Genomic DNA, 27,465 nt, shown 5'->3' with positions numbered 1-27,465 from the left:
TACTAACTGATGTGTAATGCAAAAGCTCTTGCATCATAATTTGTTGCACAATGCAAAAACTCTTGCATCATAATTTGTTGCATAATACAAAAGCTCTTGCATCATAATTTGTTGCATAAAACAAAAGCTCTTGCATCATAATTTGATGCATAACATGATGCTAGGTCTTAGTTTTAAGTGTAGCCAAAAAAAATATCAAAAGGGGCATATTTTTAACAGAAATATGGACAACAATCTGACAGAAGTGCCTTTTGTAAGTGTGGACAAATCAATCTGAGGGGGCTCATCATTTCACAGGAACTTCCCGAGGGTATTTTTACAAAAATCTTGGATTAGACGGAGTACCAAACTTGAGCAAAAAGCTCATATGGGCATGTTGAGCAAGTTTTAAGTGTAGCCAAATCTGCCTGAGGGCGGTTCATCATTTCTCGCACTGGTTGTATCATCAATTATACTACTTTTCAGTCTAGTTACATATTAATGAATGAGAATTACAGAGGACATTTAGGTAAACATTTTAAGTGAATCGACAAAATAGAAGAGAATTCTTAATAAATTGTATACAACGTCGTATTAAAAAAAATAATATAATAAATTCCGAAACAGGTTTTCATTCGAATACGACAGTGTTCAAAGGTTCCTGGCCATCCTTTAAAAGGTAAAATTACTGTTTCGTAAATTCATGATAACCATACCTGTGACATTTATGACGCATTCCAAATCGTTAAGTTGGCATTCTTTGAAGAGCTCTGAAATAGAAGGAAAATGAATTAAATAATCATATTATTCAGAAAACAATAGTAAGAAAGTCTTCAAAGCTAAAATACTTTAATTTATTTAAGTGTTTCAAGTATTATTATTTACATTAATAATTGTTCTTAGTTATTTCATGTAATTCTCTGGATACGGTCAAATCGCAACACACAATACCAATTTTCGAATTAGTATTAAATTACTTCATATATAGTCAGGTGTTCGCCCCCACAGCTGTGTATCACAATTGCTCCATTTATTGATATGTCATCTTAGGATTTCTTAAGAATGGTATCAGCAGATATTCAAGAATAGATATTCGGTATCACATTTCTCTGTATCTAGTCTCGTATTTAGACATAGATTTATGTAATTTGTTTTTCCTAATTTACGACAAATATATTTTTTATAAATTAACGACAATCACTATAAATAACTTATTTATTCCCAATTATGCTCCCAAAAAAATCAACAAACTAACTAGAAGGAAGTTTTATCATGATGTCATCCAACACCAATCAACTAACGTTCCTAACTTAACCTTCGATGGTCGCCCATGGTCTCTTGTTCCAGGTATGTGTTTTTAAGGTCGAAAGGGATAACGCCTGGATTGGAGGAAAAATAACATGTAAAACTATAATTACACCGAAACTATTCATAGTGGAATGGTTAGAACCCATTGTAACCACTTACTGCTTCTAGGAGCACTAAAATTCTTGTTAATTAGGCGTGACATGAGTTCTATATTTTACATATAAAAAATATCGTAGCGGTGCGTTTCCTATTCTTTTTATGTTAACTCAAAAATAACCCTATTCTGTTTTCAACGATATTATAATTTGTTGGAAAAATTAAAATTATGTTAATAAAATTCAGCCAGTACTAGTTTTACACTAAGTGTCAGGGAAACCACATGATCACAGGTCAATATTAAGAAAATGCTTTGCATATTTATTTAAATAATAATACAAAAGTCTTCATTCAGACTTGACTCTGTGCCATTTTGTCGATAATAGAAGGTCCTTTCATGAGTTATTTGCACGTCTACTTGAAAATGGATAATACTTGTATTCACTAAGCTCATTTATATATTATTTCATACATGTCACCATTATTTCATTATGGAGTATTTAATAAACTCACTGTATCAATGAGCATTACATAAACTTCTAACGTCTCCCTGTGAACTACACACTCTTATACCTAACTAGTGTACATGTTAAGCAAAAAAAAAAAAGTACAGCAATGTGTGTAGTAACCAATAATTATCCAGATATAAAATTAATACCATTTTGTAAAATTTTCCCAAATAGCTGTTGCCTGTTATTCGTGTCCTTGTTATGGATGTGACAAAAGCCTGTGGAACTGTTATAACACGTTATCATGTGTTAGTGTTTTTTCATCAATTTCCTACTCTATCCTCCGCCTGGTTGAGTTATAGGTCAAATTAATTCGAATTATATGTACAAATTTGAAAGTCTCATCGTTATTTATTGAACAATTACAATCAATTTTACTTCAATTTAAACAATCTTTAACTTCTATCTCTATTTAGTCAATTAATGATTTACGTCGTGATTAAGTAACAAGAAGAAATTTGTTAATTAACGATGAGGAACGTTTATATTAATAAATGCCGTAGCTTGAAGGGAAATTATAATATTTATATTTTAAAGTTAGAACAATATATATATATATACGCACACATGAAATTTGAGGTATAAACATTTTCAAGAGGTACAGAATGCGTAGGAGGAATATTCGACTGTTAATCTAAGTAAAAGCTTAGAGAGGAAAACAAATATAACAACAACAAAGAAAAATATCGTTGATATGTGAAAAAAAAACTTTGACGCCTTCAATACCGCTTTTCGTAACTTTTCTAGCTATTCTATAATAAGTTGGCTTTGCCTAACTCTTGCGCTTAAAACTACTAATCGTCATTGCGCTACAATGACGGTGTCATTCATTTGACACGGGTGCATCTGTGTATATAACCGTATATAATTAAAATAATGATAGCGTCACTCCAACTACTTACGCTCAGCGTAGTAGCAGACATCAAATGCTACTATTTCCCTTGATACGGAATTAAAACTGACACATATATAAAATACTTGTGCACTCTCTTTCTTATATCATTATATATGTGTATACAACTTAAAGCAGATAGACCATATTCTCCTTGATAAGAGAAGGCATACTAGTATAATTGACGTTCGTACACAAAGAGGTGCTGACTGTGCCAGTGACCATTATTTAGTAATTGCTAAATTAAGAGAAATACTCTCAGTGATAAATCATAAGCAACAAAATCTAAAAGTTATAAAATTTTATACAGGAAAGTTTGCTGATGAAAGAATTAAGAAAGATTACCAAATTAAACTGTCAAATAGATTTGATGTTTTGCAGGATTTAAATGATGATGAAAATATAAATGAAACAGACGTAAATAAGAATTGGGAGCACATACGTAATGCAATAGAATCAGCAGCTAAAGAAACTCTAGGATACCATAAACCAAGAAAAAGTAAGCCATGGTTTGATAATGAATGTCATAATCTAATAGAAATAAGAAATCAGGCTAGACTTAGGTGGTTAAATAACTCGGATGATACAAATCTAAGCAATTATAATACAATAAAGCGAGAAGTTAACCGCACGTTTAGAAGTAAAAAAAGAGATTACTTGAAAAGCAAAATTAACGAAATTGAAACAAACAGCAAAAATAAAAATATCAGAGATTTATATAAAGGTGTAAATGAATTTAGAAAGGGGTGGCAACCTAAAGTAAACTTGATAAAAGATAAAGACGGTGATTTTCTAGCTGACCCAAGCGATATTCTAAATAGATGGAAGAACTACTTTAATGACCTTTTAAATGTCCATGTTGGAGATAAATCAGAAGTGAATGAAGTACACACAGCAGAACCTTTAGTTCCAGAACCTAACTTGACTGAAGTTAAAGATGCTATTAAAAGGCTAAAGAATAACAAAGCACCTGGCATTGATTTAATACCATCTGAGTTAATTAAATATGGTGGAAATTCATTAATATGTCAAATTCATAAATTAATTTGTTTAATATGGAATAAAGAAGAAATCCATCAAGAATGGAAAGAATCCATAATTGTTCCTGTGTTTAAAAAAGGTGATAAAATGAACTGCAATAATTACCGTGGAATTTCTCTACTCTCAACAACATATAAGATATTATCTAACATTCTTTTAACAAGACTAACACCATATGCTGATGAAATTATAGGTGATTATCAATGTGGATTTAAACGTAACAGATCAACTACAGATCAAATTTTTCACATCAGACAGACACTTGAAAAAAAGTGGGAATATAATCAAAATGTCCATCAGCTATTCATTGATTTCAAAAAAGCATATGATTCGGTCAAAAGAGATAAATTATATAATATATTAGTAGAGTTTGGAATACCTAAGAAGCTTGTTAATATGATAAAAATATGCACCAGTGAAACATAAAGTAAAATTCGTGTGGGTAATAATATGTCTGACAAATTTATAATTCATGATGGGTTAAAACAAGGAGATGCATTATCTCCATTGCTCTTTAATTTTGCATTAGAATATGCTGTTCGGAAGGTAAAAGAAACTAAAGATGGACTAAAAATAAATGGTGTGACTCAGTTGTTAGCATATGCAGATGATGTAGACTTACTGGGGGATGATATAAATACGATTAAGAATAATGCTAAAATATTTTTCAAAACTGCTAAAGAGATAGGTTTGGAAGTTAACAAAGAGAAAACTAAATATATGCTTACAGGCCGAAACCAAGTGTTAGGTAATAATCAAAATCTAATTATTGATAACAACTCGTTTGAACCAGTTTCCAAATTCAAATACTTAGGAGTAATATTAACAAATGAAAATTATATTAAAGAGGAAATAAAAAGTAGGCTTAATTCAGGAAATGCATGTTACTTCTCTCTTCATAAACTTTTGTCTTCTCGTTTAATATCTAAGAAACTAAAAGTTAAAATATACAAAACAGTAATTTTGCCTGTAGTATTATACGGGTGTGAATCTTGGTCCCTTACATTAAAAGAGGAACATAAATGGAGAGTATTTGAAAATAAGATTCTTAGGAAAATATTTGGACCTAAAAGGGATGAGGAGACAGGTGAGTGGAGAAGGTTACATAATTTAGAACTACCTAATTTGTATTCATGTCCAGATATTATTAGAATAATTAAATCAAGAAGACTTAGGTGGGCAGGCCATGTGGCACGAATGGGAGAGGAAAGAGGAGTTTACAGGATTCTTGTTGGGAAACCAGATGGTAAGAGACCTGTAGGAAGGCCAAGACGAAGATGGAGGGACAACGTTGAGATGGACCTAAAGGAAATCGGTAGGGATGGAAAAGAGTATATAGATCTTGCTCAAGATAGGGACAGATGGAAGGCCTGTGTTGCTGCAGCCATGAACCTTCGGGTTTAAGAAGGCTAGAGAGTTAGTTAGTTAGTTACAACTTAAAGCAATTCATATTATTCCTAAACTAGAAAATATAATTAACTTGCAGGTTAAAATTGGTGTTTTTGTTTTTTCACATTGTAACGTAAAAAATAGTAATAAAGAAAATATTCCTTAGTTAAGGTAACGTGAGGCAAAGCGACTGACTCGTGACTTTCTCGAATTTCTCCTTAATCCAAGCTCCCTTCTTGAGGGGCTAGGATTAGTTTGTCATTATGAATATGAATGGGTCGACCGTGGGATCTTGTTACTTCCCAAAACTATAATTATTAAGATTTAATATCCTCCTTTCAAAAAAATTAACAGTGTATAGCTCGTTCATTCTAGATCATTTACTAATTACGGTCTGTTTTGAACGAAAAGTAAATTGAAACTTTAAAGGACTTTAATTAATAAAGAAAGCATAATTGTCTCGGCAAGCATACTCTCTGCTGTGGCTTAGTGAATACAGTACAGTGCAAGTGAGTCGGAGTGAAGACTAAATTACTTACCTCCTTAGCGATAACCTTAATTTTTACTTTTAGTCATAGTTAAGGATTTAATTAATTAACGATATCAAAGGTAAAACAAAATCACGGTCTGAGCAAATTTCTCGGGAAGATTAAATATAAAAAAATATTGTTCACATAATTTCTGTAGCTTACTCCACTGTTGTATCACATATCGCGTAAATCACATACAAAACTCATGTAAAAAATCTAAATTTTAACGTCAAAGTATCATCATATTTTTTTTAATTTTCACCACTCAAAATTAGATTCAAACATCGAAATGGTGAAAATTATCCAGATGGTAGATCTGTCATAGTTAGGGTGCCGGGTTCGTCAGCAAACTACAGCGCTTCCATTAGCGGATTGATATGGATTCTTCCACGGAATTGCCTTCCCTAAAAGTCGGACATCGAACCTTCCGGCACCTTCCGTGGTTACCGGAGAGAACGTGCTATTTTATTTTCCTCCGAATTGGAATGTGCTTTAATGCAGCGGGTGCTTAGCCTATCGGGGTGGGAAGTGACTCAAATTTCCAAGCCGAGTATCGGCATTTTAAATGTCTATGCAGTTCATGCAACCTAATTCTCGAGATCTAACATAATTAAAAATCGTATCGTTGCTTTTAATTTCTATATAAAATTCTCACGTTCACCAATGCAGTTTTAGAAGTTTGTAATGCATGCAATTTGAAATAACATTACTTATCGTTGATAGTGCAAATCCAAAAAATTACTGTAATTTGGAATATGAAGTGAATTTCCTGCCGTTAAAGAGGTCGCTGCGATCTTTCATTTCTATTCTTACACATTTTCATCAGATCACGTTTTTCAAAAGAAAAGCCAAATTGTGGGGTGAAAAGTACGCTAATTTTCATCACATTTCGTACAGAAGTTGATGAAATCCCGCATCTGCACCACGTCTAAAACCTCCGGTGTTGTAAAAAGAACTGAAGGGACCTTTAAATAAATGTAGAACAACTCTTAATTAAATGGCAACTCACTCATATTAGGTTTAAATGACCTTAAGACTGCATCCTGAAGGTCAGTTTATGAGACAATTAGGACATTATTCGTCTTGTTCTCGAGGAGATGATCAACGATAGTTCCAATTTTGACTTTCACACACACACTTCTGTTAGTCTCTTAGAACTGTCTCTTAACTTCTCTGTACTTCTCACTCGGAATTCCTCTCTCCGTCTCTTTACAATTACCTCAAAGGAAAGTTCCCTTTCCAAGCTAAAGACAGACTATCTTCCAAGTCCAAAACCGACTGTTTTTCAGACTATTGACCCACTGTCATTCAAGCCTCAACTTGCATGCTCCCAAATACAAAGTCCTCCTATTTCGTTTCTCCTTACTCCATTTTTCCTCTCTTGTAGTTAGAAATGTCTGCAGCTGAAGTAATGCATTCCTTTGGTATGTCCTGCCTTCGAAAGTAAGTGTAACTCGAGACTTAGAGGAGATGTACACTACGATTGCAATTTGCTTTTCTGCCACATAGAGTTCATTGCGATGATGAGAATGAATGGTGATAGGATTAATTTGATGAAGAAACACTAACACTCTAATTGAACTCGCGACAGCCTGACGTTGCTGTACGCTAAGCACGTAAAAAGCTAAATCCATCTCTTAATTGAAGGTTTCCTCGTGACTAGATTTACTATGAATGAAGTGCACTTAAACAAATTATCTTAGTCGTAAATGCTTTCAGGTACATCCTAAGGAATTTAGTAATCGAATGTTAAATTAAGTATAGGTGTCATATTATTACTAAAATTTATATATGGAATATTCTCAGGAAGAATATATAATTACATTAGACTGTGATTTTAAATTGTGTAAGTCTCACGAGGAGAGGTTAATTTAATTCAGGTCCCTTTCAAGTTATATTTACAATAGAATGAAAAAAAATATATATTTGAAAGAATAGAAATATATCTAAAAAAAACTTTGTGTAATCAATATGTGTTGGATATACGGATCAATGTGTGGCGCTTGGAAATATCTTGTTCATAACGAAGAAATGTGAGATGCACTAAATAATAAATGACACCAACACTTGCCATAAAATAGCCTACTCTGTACTTACAACCTAACACGTACTTCACAAATCTTTCGACATAATATATAGTAGTTGAATTACGAATTTTGGATTTCAACGAGGATGAATATCCTATGCAACAGTAAATTGTAATCTGAGGTGATTTTATGAACGTTAGGGAACGTTGTTACCTTGCAATTTGCTAGGTGACTTCATAATGTTACTTCAAGGATGACGAACGAAAGACAGAACGATTTGCAGTGATTTTCCATTGTTTGATATGTAATAGCTGAATTCTGGAAATATAATAAGAATGCTTAGGGGTAATGTGTTTTACGGTCCTGCATGCTGCCTTTGGGAATCGAAACCACAAATTCTTGGGTATACTATTGTCAGTTGTTTGGACAATTAGTTGATAACCTATTGAAAGCTTTGAGTTCTAGGCTCAAGTTTTTTTTTTTTATTATATATTCCATTTATCTTATCATGATCCGTTTATTGAAACGTCAATGTGTTCACATAGTATAATAAATTGTAAATGAGTGAACTGTAAATTTAGCTTTACCTGAATTAGGATAAACGTGTGGAATACATCCACAAAGCTTCATATAAGTATCCACTTTGCACTGCATTATGCATGAGTGATGACCATAATTTCCTGTGACTCTCAATTTAACTTCGTCTCTGAATATACATTTCCGTTGAGAAATCGAGAGTTGAGACACCGCTGGAGTGCTGGTCGCCTGATGAATATCGTATGTGTACCAGCCAGGCCAAAAACTTTTCATTTCATAAGTAGGCAGCAGTGGAGCATCAAAAGGTGAGAAAAGCAGTACCTGTAAAGAAATTATAATAACCGGAAATTGTCAAATAATTCATGTTTTCAGATCATAGAATGACTTTGTAACGTAGGTAATTTATTTTTATTTCAGGTAAATTTAATGTATTTCTTGTATATGTAGCAACATTACATAACCAAATACAGTATGCGGCAAAATATACAGTACTGAAATTAAAAGACGAACATTACATTGTTGTCATCTGTGAGATTATTTATCCTAAAAGAAACACTAACATATACACTATTCGGGAGTTTATAACTTCCTTTTCACTACTTAGAACACAAGCGGCTGGAGCTATGCCCCATCGCATAACGTATATGCGTGTTTGAGGTGCTCGAGTTTCAGTACTGTATATTTTGGCGCATACCGTATTAAAAAAATACATATGAATAACTACAATAACTTGAACAAAATTTTTATAAGAATGCACAGATATAAGGATAAGAAAATGTGTAACACAGTGGGTGATATTCAGCAAATAACTTCCCATCACTCATTTCTAGTATATAGATCAGATCCTACAATGAAAATAACAATTATGCATCGCGCTTAAGAGCTTTGCAGAAGTGATTCGAGATTTGCTTATCATGAAAATATGAGGAATGTGCAACCATAAATTAATTAAGTATTTTGCTGTAAAAATGTTTCTACCACCGATAACCCAACTTTAAGATTTTTGTTTCCAAAGTACATTGGATTTTGACGTCAACGTGAATACCATCATTTTAAAGAGTAGAAAATGCTTCATAATACATTCGTATGTCAATTCAGAGGTGATCAAATCATGCCGTGTGTCCCTCCAAATCATGTCATGTGTCTCCAATAAATCATATAATAATCCCCATTAAGTATTTAATTACGGGAGCATGTCTTTTAAAAATTACTTTTTTCTTAGTTTATCTGAACAAACTATTTGATCTGCCCTTCCTCCCAAATCTGGGATGGTTTTCATCCCAAGATCGTAGATGCATTACCCTCCTAAAATAGTTTGAATGAATACGTAATAATTGATGTTTATTTGAATTCAACACCATGTTAAACTGTCCATATTTTTTAAATGTTCAACTTTTGGAATAACAGAAAGTTAGCACATTGATTGGCTAAATGTAATAAATTATAAATGATGCAAATATACACTTAAACAATGTTTGTGAGTGGATAATAATAATTTTTAAAATAACAGTTTTGAGGAGGTTTTCTCGGGCAAAGAGTCATAATATTTCCGGATAGGCTTCGAGCTTTCGAGAGCTAACGTTAATCTCATATCCATGGATTGAAGTGTAGAGAAAAGTCAGGGTGAAGTTATATACATGAGGGGGGAGGTCCGGTGTAGGTGGCTTTTCTCTGACGTCCACGTTTCCAGTCGTGACAATTCGTTACACAAGTAAAGATAGAAAATTCAACTAGGGAAACCAAAAAAACATTCTACAACCGTGTGACCGATTATAATATGCTTCACACGTGATTTCAGAACCCTAGCTAGAAATGTCTAAGCTGAAGGCAACAATATAATAAGCTTCGTTCTTCAAAGAGCTTGACCCCTACCCCCTGCTTGGGGTAAAATAATTTATTTTAGTAATACATAGTAATAATTACGTGGATTTTATCTTCAGTGCAAATTTCATTTCTTCGAGTAAAATGATCATATGACAAGAAGTTGGAAATTTTAAATTTGATACTATTATTTTTTTGAAATATTTTATAGGTGACGTACAAGTTGTTACTGTATGAAGTACGTCATCCAAATTATTCACCTGCTTGAAATTAAGCATTATCCCAACAATAGGCATTACATGTTAAAAACTTATGTTACATAGTAATGAATATCAAGAGTATTGTTCATATCTTGTAATCCAGCTACAGTATAGATCTTTATATTTACCACAATGAAAACAAAACACGGATCTTGGAAATGCATTATTGCGAGTGAAGTAAGTGAGAAAAATAATGTTACTTTATTTATTTTCAGACTGGCAGAAAAGTTAATTTAAAGAGGTGTCCATACGTTCTTAGGATCCCGAGATATTTACTCCCTTCCATCTCTTTTAGAATGTTCGTCACCGCAAACAGGCGTAGCGACGGAACCAGCAATTTCGCAATTTTCTATCTGTGTGCTCCGGAAATTTTACGCAGTTCATGAAATGCAACAGATGGATTTAAGAAACAGAAATCTAGTTTCCAATGACATATCACATGACGACGTCTGCGATAACAAGCTGTTGCGTATTGTCTGAGCCATAGGGCCGCAGCCCCCACCCAACATACACACAAAAGGAAAGGAAAATGCTGGAACCAAAACAGTGTTTCCCGACCTTCGTCAACGGCAACTACTCCTTTTTCCGCTTTTTTTACATTTTCTGGTGTCGCAATTTTGCCTCGTAAGACTCAGTTAGTTTGCCGGGTTTTGTCTCCGCTATGGAGTAGCCCTTTTCTGAGAGTCAAATCCAGATTTGGACCGGAGGTGTCCCCTTTGAGGAGACCTCCATTCATACAAGCATTTACTAGGATGCAAACTACTTACATGACATCGGGATTTGTTTAAAACTGTTTCAATCTTTTAAAAATATTTTAGCAGACGTCGAAAATAGAAAGATAGTGAAAAAAAGTAGATGAATATTGAGAAGTGAAGGTCCTTAGGGTAAAACCAAGTAAACTTGTAATACCTCGGCTGCGTCTAGATTGTGATGTGCGAAAAAGAAATTACTTTAAAGTGGGGTAAAAAGCACACTTCCTAAGGCTTTCTATCCGTATAAGAAGTCGCAGGCGGCAGGTGGCATCTGTATTGCAAGGTTTCAGATTTGTTATGGCTGTTAAGCCTTCAAATCTGTCGTTAACACCAATAATTGAAATATTAAGTTTACATTCCTCTCTAACTCACTATTCGCATTAGAAACGAAATGTGAACAGCTATTACGTTGAAACTTGTCCTGACGCAGTGGACAGCTTTTGAATTTGAAGGATTATCCACCTCAATTTTTGAGAATAGGAGTTTTTACTATCCTTTAAAAAATTCCAGAACAGTGGTTTCAATATGTACGTGTATTATATGTAACCTATTTTTTAAAATGTTTCCAACATCAAATACAAGTGACCATGAACAAAATATTAGGCGGCTCAAACACTCCACCTCCAACAAATATCCTGGCTGTGCTACGTGCTACAAATAAAGAAATATAATTATTATTTAGTCTTCCAGTTATTTATCAGAGATTCAGACTACCCTGATTTAGTTTCGTGATATATAGCATTAGTCGATGATAAAAATTGGGAGAACGGGGTAGAATTAGTAAATGGTAATTGATTTTACAACTAGGGCGGGACCAGCTAACCGTCCCACTCTAGCATCATCTCTATTTTTTTCACTAACATAAGAGTTCCCTCAATATTTTACTTGACGATGGCCCCAGAGAACTATGCCACGCCACTAAATGTCGCCAATTATAGTACTGAAAATGTAATATATATTTGAACTCTCTCCCCACTACAGAAATCCCTTCATAATCTAAAATTTTATACTTTATCAAGAGCTTCAAATTTTGCCCCTACAATTTAATACTCAATCCTACCACAAACATTTCCATGTCTATATTAGACACACTGTATATACTAAAGAGTGTGTATCGTCTCCAACAAAACAAATAATTCTCACTCCCCGGAACATATTTCCGCAAAAGTGTCAGATAATAATAATACACAAGAATGTGATAGCCCCTCAAATCAATGCTTGCTCCCCAAACTTAAAGACCCTCATTTAATGTAAGACTTCAAACTGATATTCAAAAATTGGCTATTGCTCCCCTCCCATCGTCTAATTTTCAGTCCCCTCAGAATGCACGTGCCCATTTAAGGTCTATTATGTAAGATTTGGATATTGCCCATCCCAATAATACTTGTTACCAGTTAATTTTTTTTAAAATCTACAAATAGCTATTTATAAAGCAGCATTCCTGTCATTTTAGTTAACATGGAGAGAGAGGAAAAAGGTGTAAAAATATGTAAAGATGTATAAAAATGTTAATTTGGCGGTATCTGTTCATGCTATGTGGTCCACTATGCTCGTTATGCTCTGTTATTTGCAATATAGATAAGTCGCTGCAGTGTCGCCACTTATATAGCAGTCACACAATTGGGTGCGTGATTTACACATAAGGGTGGGAATCCACAACCATCCGTCCTCCAAGTGACATTCATCAATTTCCCAAGAACTCCGAAATCAGGCCAGCATGATAGTAATGTTGGTTTTTAAATAGTCGGAGTTCTTTCCTCTCGAGTTTGAGAGCAAGAATTGACAATTGATGGTATATTTTATTTGCACATGGTTTTAACCAACAGGCAGTTATATGCCTTCCAAGCCACAACTCTTTAAACCTGCCTTCCATCTTGTCACTAGCGCCACGAAATCAACCGATACTTACCGATATAAATGCTATTCGTATCGACCGTTATCGATGCATCGGTATCAGTTCAAAAAAATGTTTGAATTTATGTTTTTATGGGAAAAACTGCCCTCAAAATATAACGATGGCTCAGTTTGTGCCATAATCACTATGTAAGAACCCTGCGTCAATATGAGTCGTAAACTCACACACACACACACACACACACACGCACACACGAATACATAATTTTCTACTTCATTTACCTTATCAAATGACATTATGGAGCGGTGGAAAGAATATTTCCAAGAATTGCTTGGAGGAAATATGGAAATTGGAGAAAAGGAGAAATATCAGACTGAGGAAGAGAAACAGCAACACCAAGAGGAGGGAGAAACTGAAGAAGAAATAACTATGGAGGAGCTAAAAAGAGCACTAAAGAAAATTAAACTAGGCAAAGCTGCAGGGCATGACCAGATAGCACCTGAGATGCTTAGATTCATGGGCAAAAGTGGTCAAGACATACTACTTAAGATTATTAATCTCATTTGGAAAGCAAAGAAGATACCAGCTGAATGGGAGTGTAGTGTCATTGTGCCAATATTTAAAAAAGGAGATAACAGAGACTGCAAAAACCATCGTGGGATATCGCTATTGAGTGTGCCGGGGAAAGTATATGTGAGGACACTAGAAGATAGAATAAGGCAAGTGGTAGAGCCACAGTTAGATGAGGCACAGTGCGGATTCCGACCAGGAAGAAGCACACAAGACCTCATATTTACCATCAGACAGATTGGTGAAAAACTGATGAGATATGGAAAAGGGACACATATGGCTTTCGTAGATCTAGAGAAAGCCTTCGACACCATTCCGAGGGATGAAATATGGAAAATACTAAAACAAAGAATTGTTAGTAATCAACTAATTACAGAAACGCAGAGTCTGTATAAGAAATGTAGAAACTGTGTCCACACCTGCAACGCAGAGTCTCAAGAGTTTGAGACCATAGTAGGACTTAAACAAGGATGCATCCTTAGCCCACTCCTCTTTATTACCTTAATGGAAGAAGTTATTAAACCATGCAATGGGAAGGTACAGAAATTCGATCTGGGGTATAGCTTTTTAAAACAAATATATACAAACCATTGTGCCTTCGCCGATGACATACTAATATTGGGAGATTCCGAAAGAAATTTACAAAAGAACGTGAGAATTTGGGAAAACGAGTTAAAAAAGAGGGGCATGAAGATAAATGATAAAAAGACTCAGACCATGATGATGGCATGACAACCAAGTATACATCAGATTGCTTTGAATAATGGAACGACATTAGAACAGACTACAGAATTTAAATACCTCGGGGTTTTAGTGCAGCAAGATGGCAGAATAGATGGTTAAATTATAGCTCGATCCCAAGCCTCAGGGAGACTCTTTAATGCGCTAAAGAGAAATTTCATAAATAATCCATAAGTGACTAAAACTAGGAAAATCCGGGTGTATAAAGTGATATATTTACCTACATTACTTTATGGTAGTGAAACCTGGACATTGACAAATAAACATAGGAGTAAAATACAGGCTTCCAAAATGAGATTTCTCCGTAAAATAGAAGGGAAAACAAGAAGAGACAAAATTAGGAATCAGACCATTAGACCTAGCCTGGGCGTATCACCAGTGCTTGAGAGAATCGAACCGAACCAGTTACGATGGTTTGGGCACATACAAAGAATGGAAGTCTCCAGAATAGCTCAACAAGCCTTGAATGCTAAGATGCAAGGAGCAAGACCACGCGGGAAACCCAGAAGAACATGGGAAGAAGATGTGAAGGTAGCTGTAGAGGCTAGAGGAGGAGAGTGGAGGAGAGCAAAGGAGCTGGCCAAAGACAGAATCCGTTGGAAGACCATCTGGGAAACCTCCATTCCTCAAGGTTGAAGAGGATCGTCTAAGTAAGTAAGTAAGTAAGTATTTTACATCGTTCTTCCCATGTATATGTGTGATTTGTAAGAACAGAAGCAATACCTGAACATTATAAACTTGCGATGTTATCTGATGGAAAAACTTAGGTTTCTGTAAATTTCTACAAATGGCACAATTGTATTTATGTAATATATTCAGGCAGGTCTTAGTGCAAGGTCAAGGATATCTATTACAGGATAGTACACTTGAAGATTTTTTTACATATACCTTTTATAACCCCAGATGGGCTCCGTATGGTTCGCTGTACTTTTTGACACTAGGTGTATTGCGTATATATATTGATGTCTGGGTGATGCAAGCAAATGAAGTTCAACCAAATAGAAGTTTAGCGAAGTTCAAGTTTACAACATTCAACAAAGGCTACTTGTCAATACTCGCTCGATTAGCTACACCGCGCGCATACACCAGACTATATACCTCGCAAAAACATAGTGAAAACGGTGAAGATACCAACTATACTACTAGAAACCAAATAAGTTTCGTAGAAGAGTCGATATTACAAGGAGTAACCAACTGGATGCGTTATTGAAGAGAGAGATAAAAATACAACGAACTAGATGGGGTTACAACTAAATCCCAGTACAAGCAGGACTATCTGGTTGAGGGAGGCAACAAACACAAATAGTGCGTAACTATCGATTAATACACACATCGATATTTGGGCTAGATCCTCTAATAACCAATGGACTTCTTTATTGGAATACAACAAGTAAAGTTAAGCAAGATATCACCATTTTGAAGATTGTTATATAGCATAACAGGTATTATTATGCATCGTGAACTGGCACCTATGCCAATTTACAATAGTCTGTTCATAACTACTTTAAGGAATTTTGTTAATGTCATTGTAAGTCCATATTATATCATTTAGAATGTAATTCACTTTGTTATCATTTAAAATTAGGTTGCAGTTAAAGACAAATTTGTTTTCTCTTTGAAGTGTTGACGACAAACATTAGCCGTTGTATCATAAATTTGCTTTGATTGATTGATTAATTTGGTACATTTTACTTCGCTTCATGCCTAATTTTCAAAATAGGGATGACGATGAATTTGATGAACACTCAAAAACATACATGGCCATGTCGGGAATCGACTCGGGGCACCCGGAATCGTGGCGCCACTCTGTCACGGGACCGGCATAGACTTGTTTGGGGTGTATTTTTGAATGGTGCAGATGCTCCGGTTCAGCAAATGAAAATGGGGCTAAGTGGGGCTCGCGGTGTTGCTAACTTGTAGATTTTTACGATGTATATTTTGAAATGTAGCCAACTCAGCCTTTTTACGATGTATATTTAAAATGTAGCCAACTCATAGACTTTTTACAATGTATATTTAACAGTTTTGCCAGCTTATTGTACTCTTTTACGCTGTTTCGAAAATGGGGCTCGGTGAGGCTCACAGTGTTACCGACTTATATTACCTTTTACACCCTAATCTGAACTAACATCACACACTATTACGACCTAAACTACCCTAAATGGATGACACCTTACCTTACTGTGATATGGCTAACTTGTCGGATATATAACATTTTGGGAAAATCCAGATTAAAACATTGGGAACTTATTGTGGGGGTATATCATCTTGCTCGCATAAAAATAACCATGCCTATGAATGTGTTCGGGTTCAAGAAGCAGGATATCATGGAAGCTCTGAATCAGACTGCACAGGCAAGCTTCGACCTGTTGCCATCCATATTATCCAAACTGATTGGCCAGTTACTCATTCTCTTGAACAGCATTTGGACAAAATGCGATGAAGATGTTGGCAAAATATTTTACGTCTTCATCAACATCCTAAATTTTTACAAAATTCCGATCAGTGGCAAACTTCAGATAATCGTGACACGGAGAATGCGATGAAGTCAAGATATATTTTGGAAAGAACATTTATCGTACTATGCACAATAGGATAGACAGCACCACGTACGATGTGTCTGCCTACAATTGCCTGTGCGTGAGTTTCTGTGTGAGTACAAAAAACTCATCCTTTTGTTTGGTGAGATGCGGATCACATACCCTATTATAAATAATCATATTTGCAATGCCTAACGAAATTTTTGGCCACACAAAGCGCGTCAACCACGGCGACGAGCTTCTCATGCTCGACGTTAGGTTCAACATGTTGCGGAGCGACCTGAAGGCCCAGCAGTCCAGGCTCAACTTCTGCCTCCAGATAAAGATAGGCAGCCTGCAGTCTCAGTTGCCTGGACCCCATCCTCAAAATCGATGCAGAGCTCAAATCTCTGCTGCAAAAGTATACCGATCTCTCATTCATTGACAACCTCGGAAACTTAGAGGTGAGAGTTGGCAAGTTGGAACACGAACTCAAGGGCGGAACAAGTGGAACAAGTGGTACAGCGATTACAGGATCAAACGTGCAGTATCCAGACCCAGCTGCAATCCATCGTTCAGAGTATCAAGACTCAGGATGATTATGCAGTTTTACGCAAGCAATTTCAATCATTGGAAATTCCCAAGCTGGAAACATCAAGATGGAACATCAAACAGATACCCTGCACGTGGCATACGCCGAGGTCCAAGTAAAACTCCAAACCTTGGAAAGCTTCATAGACAACCTGCCTTCGTCCGGCGAACTGAACGCCATCGTTCGAAGTGTAGCCAACATCAAACTCCAGCTCGAGACTTACGAGGATTTCGGAAAATTCAAGGTACCGTAGCCCACATCGACAATAAATTAGCAACCAAGAAAAGCGATCTCTCGAACGTCCAGGATTCTCTGGAATCGAAATTCCCCTGCATCGCAGAAACTCTGGCCACTATTAGACAGCTGGAAAGTCGAAACACCGATTCAGAACTTTTACGTTTTTACCACTTGATAGACGACATACATAAAAAGTTGGAGTCTCTACAGCTATCGACGTCCACCCAAGATGACATGGCTTAACTTCAAGATGCCATGCGTACCGTGTCGGATGCCACCAAGCTGGATCCTGTGAAAAAGTCTTTGGAGTCGCTTTAAGGTACGGTGGCCACCATGCCCACGTCGCATGAACTGAAATCCGTGAAGTGGGTCGTAAACAGAATACTCAAATCCGACGATGTCAAAATCACACAAGCCGAAATCTCGCAACTTGTGGACACTGTTGCTGCTTTACTCAACAACCAGAATGTTGCCGAAATCCACGTGTTGTTTGCTGAGATCAGGACCCATGTACACGAAATCGCGACCTAAAGTTCCAAATTAAGGTTTGTGGAAAGGTTGAATCAGATCGCGCCGAAAGTCAAACTCTAAATCGGCACCTTCAAAGCGAACTAGTAAATGTCCTTGGGCGACTTCGCCGCCAAGCTTCATGATTTGAATGAACAATTGAAGCTACTCTACGTCTACGTGAAGATCATACCTGGCTTTGACGAGCTTGTTCGCAACATCATGAGACACCTGGAACTGTTGCTGAGCAGACTCGCATGATCTGTTCTCCGTCGAAATTGTCAGGCTTTAAAGTTTTCCGAATGTTCGAGGGCATTGGACGTACGAACGCGAAGGCAACATTTACAAATCCTACTCTCATACTCAGTCTCATAATTTTTTCCTCGACGATACCGTTCGGTTTCTCAAATTTAGATACTGGAAAAATCTAAAGCATCCCGAAGTGCCGCTCTTCACCATACAATGAAAGGATTGGTTATTAAAATCTATCCAAATACCCATTGCATATTGGGAGGACGCGACCAACACATATAAAATACACGAAAATGAACAAATAACGTTTTTGACGTCGAAATTTGAGACAGACTATTCTTCAAAGTAAAATAATTGTACCGCGAGGTTAACCCATTTTTCGAAATATTTTCCTTGCGATGAAATCTCTTACTCAATGTCTAGGCGAGCTATCGTTGACGAGATGCACAATCCTGCACGTTGCAACTACGAACGCTTGCCGGTGGTCACAGGCGGTAATTTGAAGAAATTGCACAAAGTCAACAAAGGTCACAAATACCTCTTGACCGTCATAGACACGTTTTCCGTCAGCGGACCTAGTCGAAATGAGCAGCGGTAATTTGAAGAATATGCACAAAGTCAACAAAGGTCACAAATACCTCCTGACCGTCATAGACACGTTTTCCAAATACGCAAAGGCTCTGCCGCTGAAAGCCAAAATCGATGCGTGCGCTACGGAAGCATTAAAATCTATTTTCGAGTAAGGTTCTATATTACCACGCTACCTGCAAACCGTCAACGGAAAGGAGTTTTACAACTCGATGTTCCGACAGTTTGTTAAAAAGGACGGTATTCAGCATTATTCGACCTTCAGCGACGTGAAGGACAGCTTTGTAGAACGCTTCAATCGAACTTGGAAACATCACATGTGTAAACAATTCACGCTTCAGGGAACTACAAGCAGGTCGACGTGCTTCAGGAACTGGTGAACGACTACATCAACTCGGTCCACCATACAAAACGCATGGAACCTACCGACGTGACAAAGTTCAATGAGGCGCGATTGATCTCTACTGTTTACTGTCCCAAATACCAGCCTACTACCAACAAACCAAAATAAAAAGTACGAAACCTGGTGAGGATTAGGAAGTTCAAACGCACGTTCGAGAAGGGGTTAACCAGAAACTGGAGCACGGAATATTTCACCGTGGTTTGGGTCAATCTTGGGACGAGGCACACATATCTAATAAAGGAAGCTAGCAACAAAATTTTCTAAGGGCGATTCTACGAGGAGGGGTTCTCGAAGATAAAACATCGGTTCTGTGCAAGAAACGACAAGAGCTGCTGGTCGAATGGCTATGACCTCGACAACATTTGCTGCCTCATCGTCACACCTTCTGGATGCGAGAATACTACGTTAGTTGTGTACAACTTTTTGCTCTTGTCCGACTGGCTGGATTGGATGAAAAGGCATCTGCACGTTTTCTCCAAAGGTTTGGAACAACTCAAGTATCGACAGCTAGCTAAACTGTACGAGGTACTGGGTATAGCAACGTTTGCTTCCTAATACATACCACTGGACTGCTGCCTCTAAAATTCGGCGATGGTTTTCGACGACGTGATCCAGTAGAACCAGAACGAGATTCGGAACTTCTTCACAAAAGGTCGTCACAGTGGAACGGACTGCTTTTAACTTGCTCAGACCTTCTCCAAGCATATCAAGCAGCTGCTCAGAAACAACGCTAGCCTTGTGTGCCTGTTATGTAAGGATGATACCAACCTAAAGCATGTGAACGACGACTATGTGGGTGGAGATTTGACCTACAACGAATTTTTAAAATTCTGCGTGTCGTGCTGGATCTGGGACGACTTTGGGTTTATGACGATCAACATGACGAGGAAACCGAACGACGGAAAATACAGAAAGAAAGTCATCGACTTCACGAACGTTGAAACGTTACATAAAATAACATAACGTCCAAACGATTATGAAACGTTAACTCGCAGACGACAAACTGAAGCTGCGCGACTACCTGGCAAAACGACTCAAGGGATGGAAATTCGAGAGTCGTGGAATTTCCGAAGAGAAAAGGCATCAGGACCAACCTATCATCGACTCCATCAGCGGTAAAGATATCAAAGGTGTCACCGAGCAAAACAAGGACTTGATCAACGAGCTCGTGAATCTTACTCCTCGAAATTATGCCGTACCCACACCCATATCCAGCATTCACACTCCATTCGAACCCGCACCGCCACCGAAAGGTCAGGGGCTAGGCAGCACCTCTAGGGACAAGCTAGTCGAGTTGGATCCACTGGCAAGGGATTACCTAAGCACGGGTAAATTTGACAAGGACAAGGTGTTCGGATTATACCGACCATGGAAATCAACATGGGTGTAGTTTGGAAAATCGAAAGACACATTCGAAGGTTACGATTTGAAAGTCAATTTGAGCGAGAAGAACACCTGGGCCAGGTATCCGGGCACACTGGAACTGTGGGATCTCATCACCAAAAAGCAACCCAAATATTAAACGGACGAGGATTACCAAAGTTACAAAAAAATTCATAATGGCGGACTCTCTGTACCAAAACAACGACACCACGCAGAATCGCCTCAAATCCAGCAGCGGCGGAAATTACAAGAACATCATCAAGCCGATATGGAACCAGGTCAAAACGGGCAATTGTGTTAAACTCTAAAACACTCTGTCCAAGGAGTTTGTGCGGGTGGACGACGTGATGAAACTTGTGGATTGTTTGCTGGTCATTGCAGGCGAAGAGCATGCTGGCATAGTATCTGAGCAGGGTGCCATATTTGCGTCTCAAATATGTGAAGCTTGCTCAGGTCCAGGACCGTGGTACCAACGTAGATTGGTTTGTTGAGGAGCCCCTCAGTCCTGTTCATACAGAGCAAGGGCAAATGCTTGATGTACATGGTCCTAGACTTGAAAGATGGGTTTGCCACCAGCTTGCGGCAAAGCTTGGCGCTGGCAATCAAACTCACGTCCACGCGATTTCACACGTTCTCCATTGTCTTACCGAACAAAGCGTTGTTCATCAACTTGAAGAATTCCCGGTCAAGCTCAGGGGAAGCGACGGTGCGGTTGTCGGTATTCGTGTCGATGTACGACTTCAACCACGGAGAGTGCGAGATCGTGAGGATATGATGGATCGTTCTGTACGTGACACCTTGTTGCATCAACTACCGGAGGTTCCGGTATTGCACAAGGTACCTCTCTTTGTACTCGACATCCATCAGCAACTTGTGCTAATGCGAGCCGGCAAACACTTGAACTACGGAGCAGGCGGCAATTCGTGGAAAGCCACCTGCCACTCCTCGGAGACGTCGGTGTACACCTCGGCAAAGAACCCGCGTTCCGAATCGTCGAAAGCTTCGGCGTCGAAACCGAAAGGATCAGGACTCTCGAACCCTCCGGAGAGAAGTCACTGCAACATAGAGTGGCCAAGAAGGTTGTTTACGTCCGTGTGCATGATGTAGCTCGATGGTTGAAAGGGGTCGTAGACATTTCCCATGTTGTGTTTGTTGTCGCGCACGTATCGTTGCGACACTTGGACCATGCCTCCCCGGGTGGCTCTCTCGAAGAAGAGCACCATGTCTGCGTCGGAAAGGAACTGGAGCTCACTGAAGCTTCGTCAACAGCACCATGCTAGTTCGGGGAGGCTGTTGAAGTACGAGGGGTCCAGGTTGTAGATGCACATGGCGGTCGAGCGAAAGGCCTGGAACATCGTCGAGTCTAAGATAGGCGTAGCGATATTCCCCGAGATTTCAACAACCCAGCTATCTTACATGGACTGAGCGTGCTGATACTCTTCGTCGTTATAACCCGAGCATGTCAGCCGACTGTAGAATTTTTCACGGGAAGGTAGCGACTCTTCCCAGAACTCGGTGCAGTCGTTGACGCATTTGTAGAAGTTGGCCCCCCCTACGCCTGATGTCCTTGACATCCAAGTTCGGGAAACTAGCGATGGTGATGGCTAGCTGGTCGTCACTAAGTTTCCCAGCGAGGACATTGAAGCTCGACTGGAGAATCGCAGCGGGTCTAGGAACCGAAGCTCGATTATGGAGCGCTATCACCTACTTACCGGTTTTCGTTCTGGGCTAGGACGTTGATGCGTTCGCCAATGTATCCAAGATGAGACACCAGGTGGTGAAAATCGTACCCTGAGCCATTATTAGAAGAACACAGGGATGAAGCGCTGGTCCCTGGCCTTCAAGTTACACTTGTTGCACCATAGACCAATATAGGCGCAAGTGTAATGGTCATGGCGTCGCACTTTCCTGTTCGTGGTGGTGAAGGTATACTCGCAAACTGCACAGGTAAAGACGGCATCGTGTTTACGCTGCTCATCGCGTGATAGCGAGAGCATAGGAAGGGGGGCCAACAACACCTTCGCTATCACTTTGGCTTCATTCACAATCTTCTCCAGAAAGTGCTTAATCACGTCGCGAGCGCGATACACGAACGGCTTGGGGGCAACAAACTGGTTTCGGCACACCACAACGTAAGCATAACTCGATACCTAATGGAGCTGGTAGGATTTGGTGGAGTATAGCTCAGGATTAGGATTGCAGATGGAGAGGGGTTTGAGTAAAACCTCAACGTCCGCTACGATGATTGCGGGGTGCTCTACCGTGGTACTGTGCATGCGATACTGCTCTACCGAATCAGGTTCGGGCAAGAGCATCCACGGGGGTTTGTTGGTACAACAGTAGAGCATATGACGGCCGATCCTCTCGGCAGCAATGTCGGGGCATCGAGTTTGATGCTATTCATCCTGTTGCTGGTTGTTGAAGGTGTTCAGGCACGTACAACACACCTCGATATGGTGTCATCACTGCTTGTCTGACTTAAGACCAACCCGAAGGGCTTGCGAATAAGAGTCTAGTGGTAGCACAAGTCGCTCTTGATCAAAAACAAGTTGATCTCCCGCGCATCGTCTTCATCCACGTAGCTCACTCGGATGCGTTAAACCACATTTTTCTCGCCAGTGAGTCCATAAACATTGATGACCAATAGATTGCCTGACGTATGTCGCGCGCGCACCTCAAACTTGGGGATGTGACCAATTGCCATGGGGTAGGGGAACCTGGCCATCGCATCTTCGAGTTATCGTTCTAACTGCACGTATTGGGCAACTAGGTGTAGCTGGTCTTTCCTGTCGACAGGGTGCAAATCCGCCAGCACCAACCACAGGAATCACTTATTGTCTTTGTTCTGAATATTCAAAACCGCCTTCCTGCTCACAACGTATGGTGGTAGGTTGATGTAGTTGGACGCGGACAGGGGAACAAACTTGCTGAGCTTGACCCGAAGTTCGTGTGGAGTACAACACAACGATCCCACAGACCCCTTAGCATGGTGCTCCTCCTGTTTTCGCAAAAGCTCGTCGTTGACGCCCTACTGGTTCACGACATTCGCCTGATGAAGTAATTCGTCTTGGTAGAGTGACAGAAGGTGTCAACTGACGTTCTTTCATGGTCGCAGGACAGGACACTTGATGGAGTGCTGGGACAACTCGTGCTTCAGAATGGACACCAACATTACCTTCACACCCACCACAAAATAAGCACGTCGCAATGCTTTTGCGACTTTATAGATAAGTTTTGAAAAGTCTGCTCAAAAGCAAATCTGGTTGCTTTCAACGTTAGCTTAACTCGCTTGTCAGATGGAGCGTCTGTGGAGGAAGTCGCCATCCTGTCGGTTGAGGTTGACGGTTGTGCCGTCGGTGCTCCAGAAGTCTTGCATATCAACCGGTGCTTAGTCAGGTACGGAACTGTGATCTTTTTCCTGCACACAGGACACAGTTCGATCGCGGTCAACTGCTTGCCTGGCACGTAAGTTCGACAATGCTTCGCAATATGGTTGCTTCAAAAACTTTTTTCGCTCAGAGGGCAAGTCTACATATCTTCATAGAACGCATGGTGGTGAGACTTTTTTGGGGTATGTTATATTATACGCAGATTGCAGTGCAGAAAAAATGAACAAACTTATGTTTTGTAAAAAAGTCAAACTAGGAGTATTGCGACATGGTGTCCGCTCTCTTCAACTGCTCTCACGAAACTGGTTTATCAGCACTGTGCACCTTCTTATACAGACTTGTAGAAGTATTGAGCAATATGGCGTGATCTTTCAGCCAATCAGAAGACGCCACGTTAAGTATGAGTCACCATGTTATTTAATAAGGTGTGATTTTACTGACACAACATCACCTTGTCACGTACTGTTGTACAATTAGTTTTAAAATGTTGTAAAAATAGCTTACCCGGTAAGTAATCCAACAAGGAGAACTGCGAAGGAGCGTCTATATTCTTTGAACACTCTCACAAAACTGACTTCTTTGCACTGTGCACTGTCTTATATAAACTTGTAGGACAATATCACATGATGAGTTTTGACAAATTAGAATATGCCACGTTGAGCATAGGGTACCTTGTAACGTACTGTTGTACAAATAGTTGGGAAGTGTTGTACAATTCTTTTAGTCTCTAAATAGTTCAAACGAAGAGCGTTGCAACAGGGCGTTAGTACTCTTTAACCGCTGTCAAGGGAATGACTGATCTTCACTGCGTACTGCCTTATATAGATTAGTAGACGCGTTACGCAATATAGCGTAATATTTTTTTCAGCCCATCAAAAGACGCCACGTTATATTTCAGTCACCACGTCATGTAATAACTAGTTGCAAAATGTTGTGCAATACCTTACCCCCTGTAAGTAATCCCACGAAGGGCATCGGAACAGAATATCCATACACTTCGATCACTCTCACATTCAATTTTTGAAATTTGTCCAAACTTCATGTTGACCTACCACTGACAATAATTTTTTTATGGTGATAACCAGTTTTATAGAGAACACAACAAAACAAATCGCATGGTTCTTTGTTGTACAGAACACGAGTTATTCTACTATGATAATTCCAAAAATTTCAAGTAAACATTTCACATGTGCCTCTATATGTCCTTTCGCGATGTTAAGGCATATTCCATGCGACGCGTTGCGATGCGATGCGACGTAGTATACAACGCGAAACAATACGATCCCTGTGAAATTTTAAATGTTTGTCTTGAAAAGCATATAACTCCATATAAAGTACTCGTATACACATGCGGTTTGCCCAACCCAGACAAAAATGTTTTTTGGGTGGTACCCACTTTATGTCCAACAAAACAAAACAAACCGCATGTGTATACGAGTACTTTTTATGGAGTTATATGCTTTTCAAGACAAACATTTAAAATTTCACAGGGATCGTATTATTTCGCGTTGTATACTACGTCGCATCGCATCGCAACGCGTCGCATGGAATATGCCTTAACATCGCGAAAGGATATATAGAGGCACATGTGAAATGTTTACAATTGAAAAAAACACTTAAATATTCTAACACACAGATTATGAACAATAAGTTGCTGACCAAGGCAGTTTATTAAGATAAAAACACTTAACACGTAACGTTTCAACCCTGTATCAGGGTCTTCCTCAGACGAAGAACTAACTAGATTTTTTTAGTTTAGTTCTTCGTCTGAGGAAGACCCTGATACAGGATTGAAACGTTACGTGTTAAGTGTTTTTATCTTAACATGAAAAACATTTCCATGTTTTTTTTTTCTTTTTTCACCCTCATAACGTCAGAACAGATGACTGTAGAGACCTCGGGTTTCGTGCGTTGTACTCGGCAGAATATCCTTTTCAACCCTCTAAGAACATTAACATTCTTTGTCATAGAAAAAGTGATTTTTTTTCCCTGAAAATTTACGAAGTTCACAGTAGAAAAAAATAAAACTAAAACTACATTTCTTGCTCATCTCTTACGAACGGGTGGACGAAGAAACAGGGTTTGAAATATTTTTCCGAGTTTTGTTGTTTTTTCTCTCCTCTGACTGAAATCGAGTTTCAGATATCCAAAATGGTGACAGGAAGTGGGTTTACAGCCTAAGTGATAAGACTTAGCCAAAATATGTTTGGGAATTTATAATATACACATATATGTGAGCAAATATCTCAATACAACCCATGCTCGGAAATCTACCACGGCAATAGGAAGTTGGTCTATCTCGAAACCCTTTAGACTTAGCTGAAATCTGTTTGCGAATTCATAAAATACACCTATACATTAGCAAAAATCTCAATACAACGCATGCTCGGAGAACCAAAATGGCGAAAGGATGTGGGTCTACAACCTAAGCGGTAAGACTTAGCCATAATCTGTTTGCGACTTCATAATATACACCTATATGTGAATAAATGTCTCAATACAAGCTATGCTCGGAAATCCAAAATGGAGACAGGAAGTGGGTCTCTCTCGGAAAACGTTAGACTGAGCTGAAATATGTTTACTGCTATATAATGTACTCTAGGATATAATTAAATTTTTCAATACAACCTTTGCTCGGAAATCCAAAATGTCGAGAGGAAGTGGGGTTATAGCCTAAGCGGGAAGACAGCCAAATTCTGTTTTCGAATTTATAATGTACAGCTATATGTGAGTAAAAATCTCAGTACAAACTGTGCGCGGAAATCCATAATGGCGACAGGAAGTGGGTCTACATCCTAAGCGATAAGACTTAGCCAAAATCTGTTTGCGAATTTATAATGTATACCCGTATATGAGTAAAAGTCTCAATCCAACATATGCTCGGAAATCCATAATGGGACACGAAGTGGGTCTATCTCGGAAACCGTTTGTTATAGAAAGTTTGAGATTTCTGCATTAACATTGTCTTGGAGTCCACGTTTGGTGCTTCTAAGTTCAAAAGAAGGGGTTTTGTCCAATTCCAGAAATTATGAATTGGTTAATGACAATGCAGTCTGATTCGGGGTTTCAATGATAGCCTGCTTCCGAAACCCGAACACATTCAGAGGCATGGTTATTTTTTATGAGCGCGAGTTGAAATACCACCGCAATAGGTTGCCAATATTGTGAATGGGGATTTTCGCCGATATCCAAGATGTTAGCCACATTACATTAATTTAAGGTGTCATCCATTTAGGTTAGATTTGGTCGTAACAGAGTCGCGAATGAATTGAGGAGCTACTCGTGAGT

General features: G+C 38.6%; 1 protein-coding gene across 1 annotated transcript; it reads left to right on the top strand.

Annotated features, from left to right (window-relative positions):
- The first annotated feature begins 14,598 nt into the window (after nucleotides 1-14,598).
- Nucleotides 14,599-14,943, top strand: LOC146004890 (uncharacterized). Its single transcript, XM_083143917.1, has one exon. It carries the CDS (start codon nucleotides 14,599-14,601, stop codon nucleotides 14,941-14,943), a length of 345 nt encoding a protein of 114 aa, XP_083000043.1.
- Nucleotides 14,944-27,465: the final 12,522 nt, after the last annotated feature.

This window comes from Lepisma saccharinum, chromosome 22 (assembly GCF_977018435.1).
Source record: "Lepisma saccharinum chromosome 22, izLepSacc3.1, whole genome shotgun sequence".
In the NCBI taxonomy this organism is placed as follows: Eukaryota; Metazoa; Arthropoda; class Insecta; order Zygentoma; family Lepismatidae; genus Lepisma; species Lepisma saccharinum.
This window is presented reverse-complemented; position numbering and strand designations above follow the sequence as displayed.

Coding starts and splice junctions, on each gene's coding strand:
- LOC146004890 (XM_083143917.1), top strand. CDS start 14,599: ATGAGATTTCTCCGTAAAATAGAAGGGAAAACAAGAAGAGACAAAATT.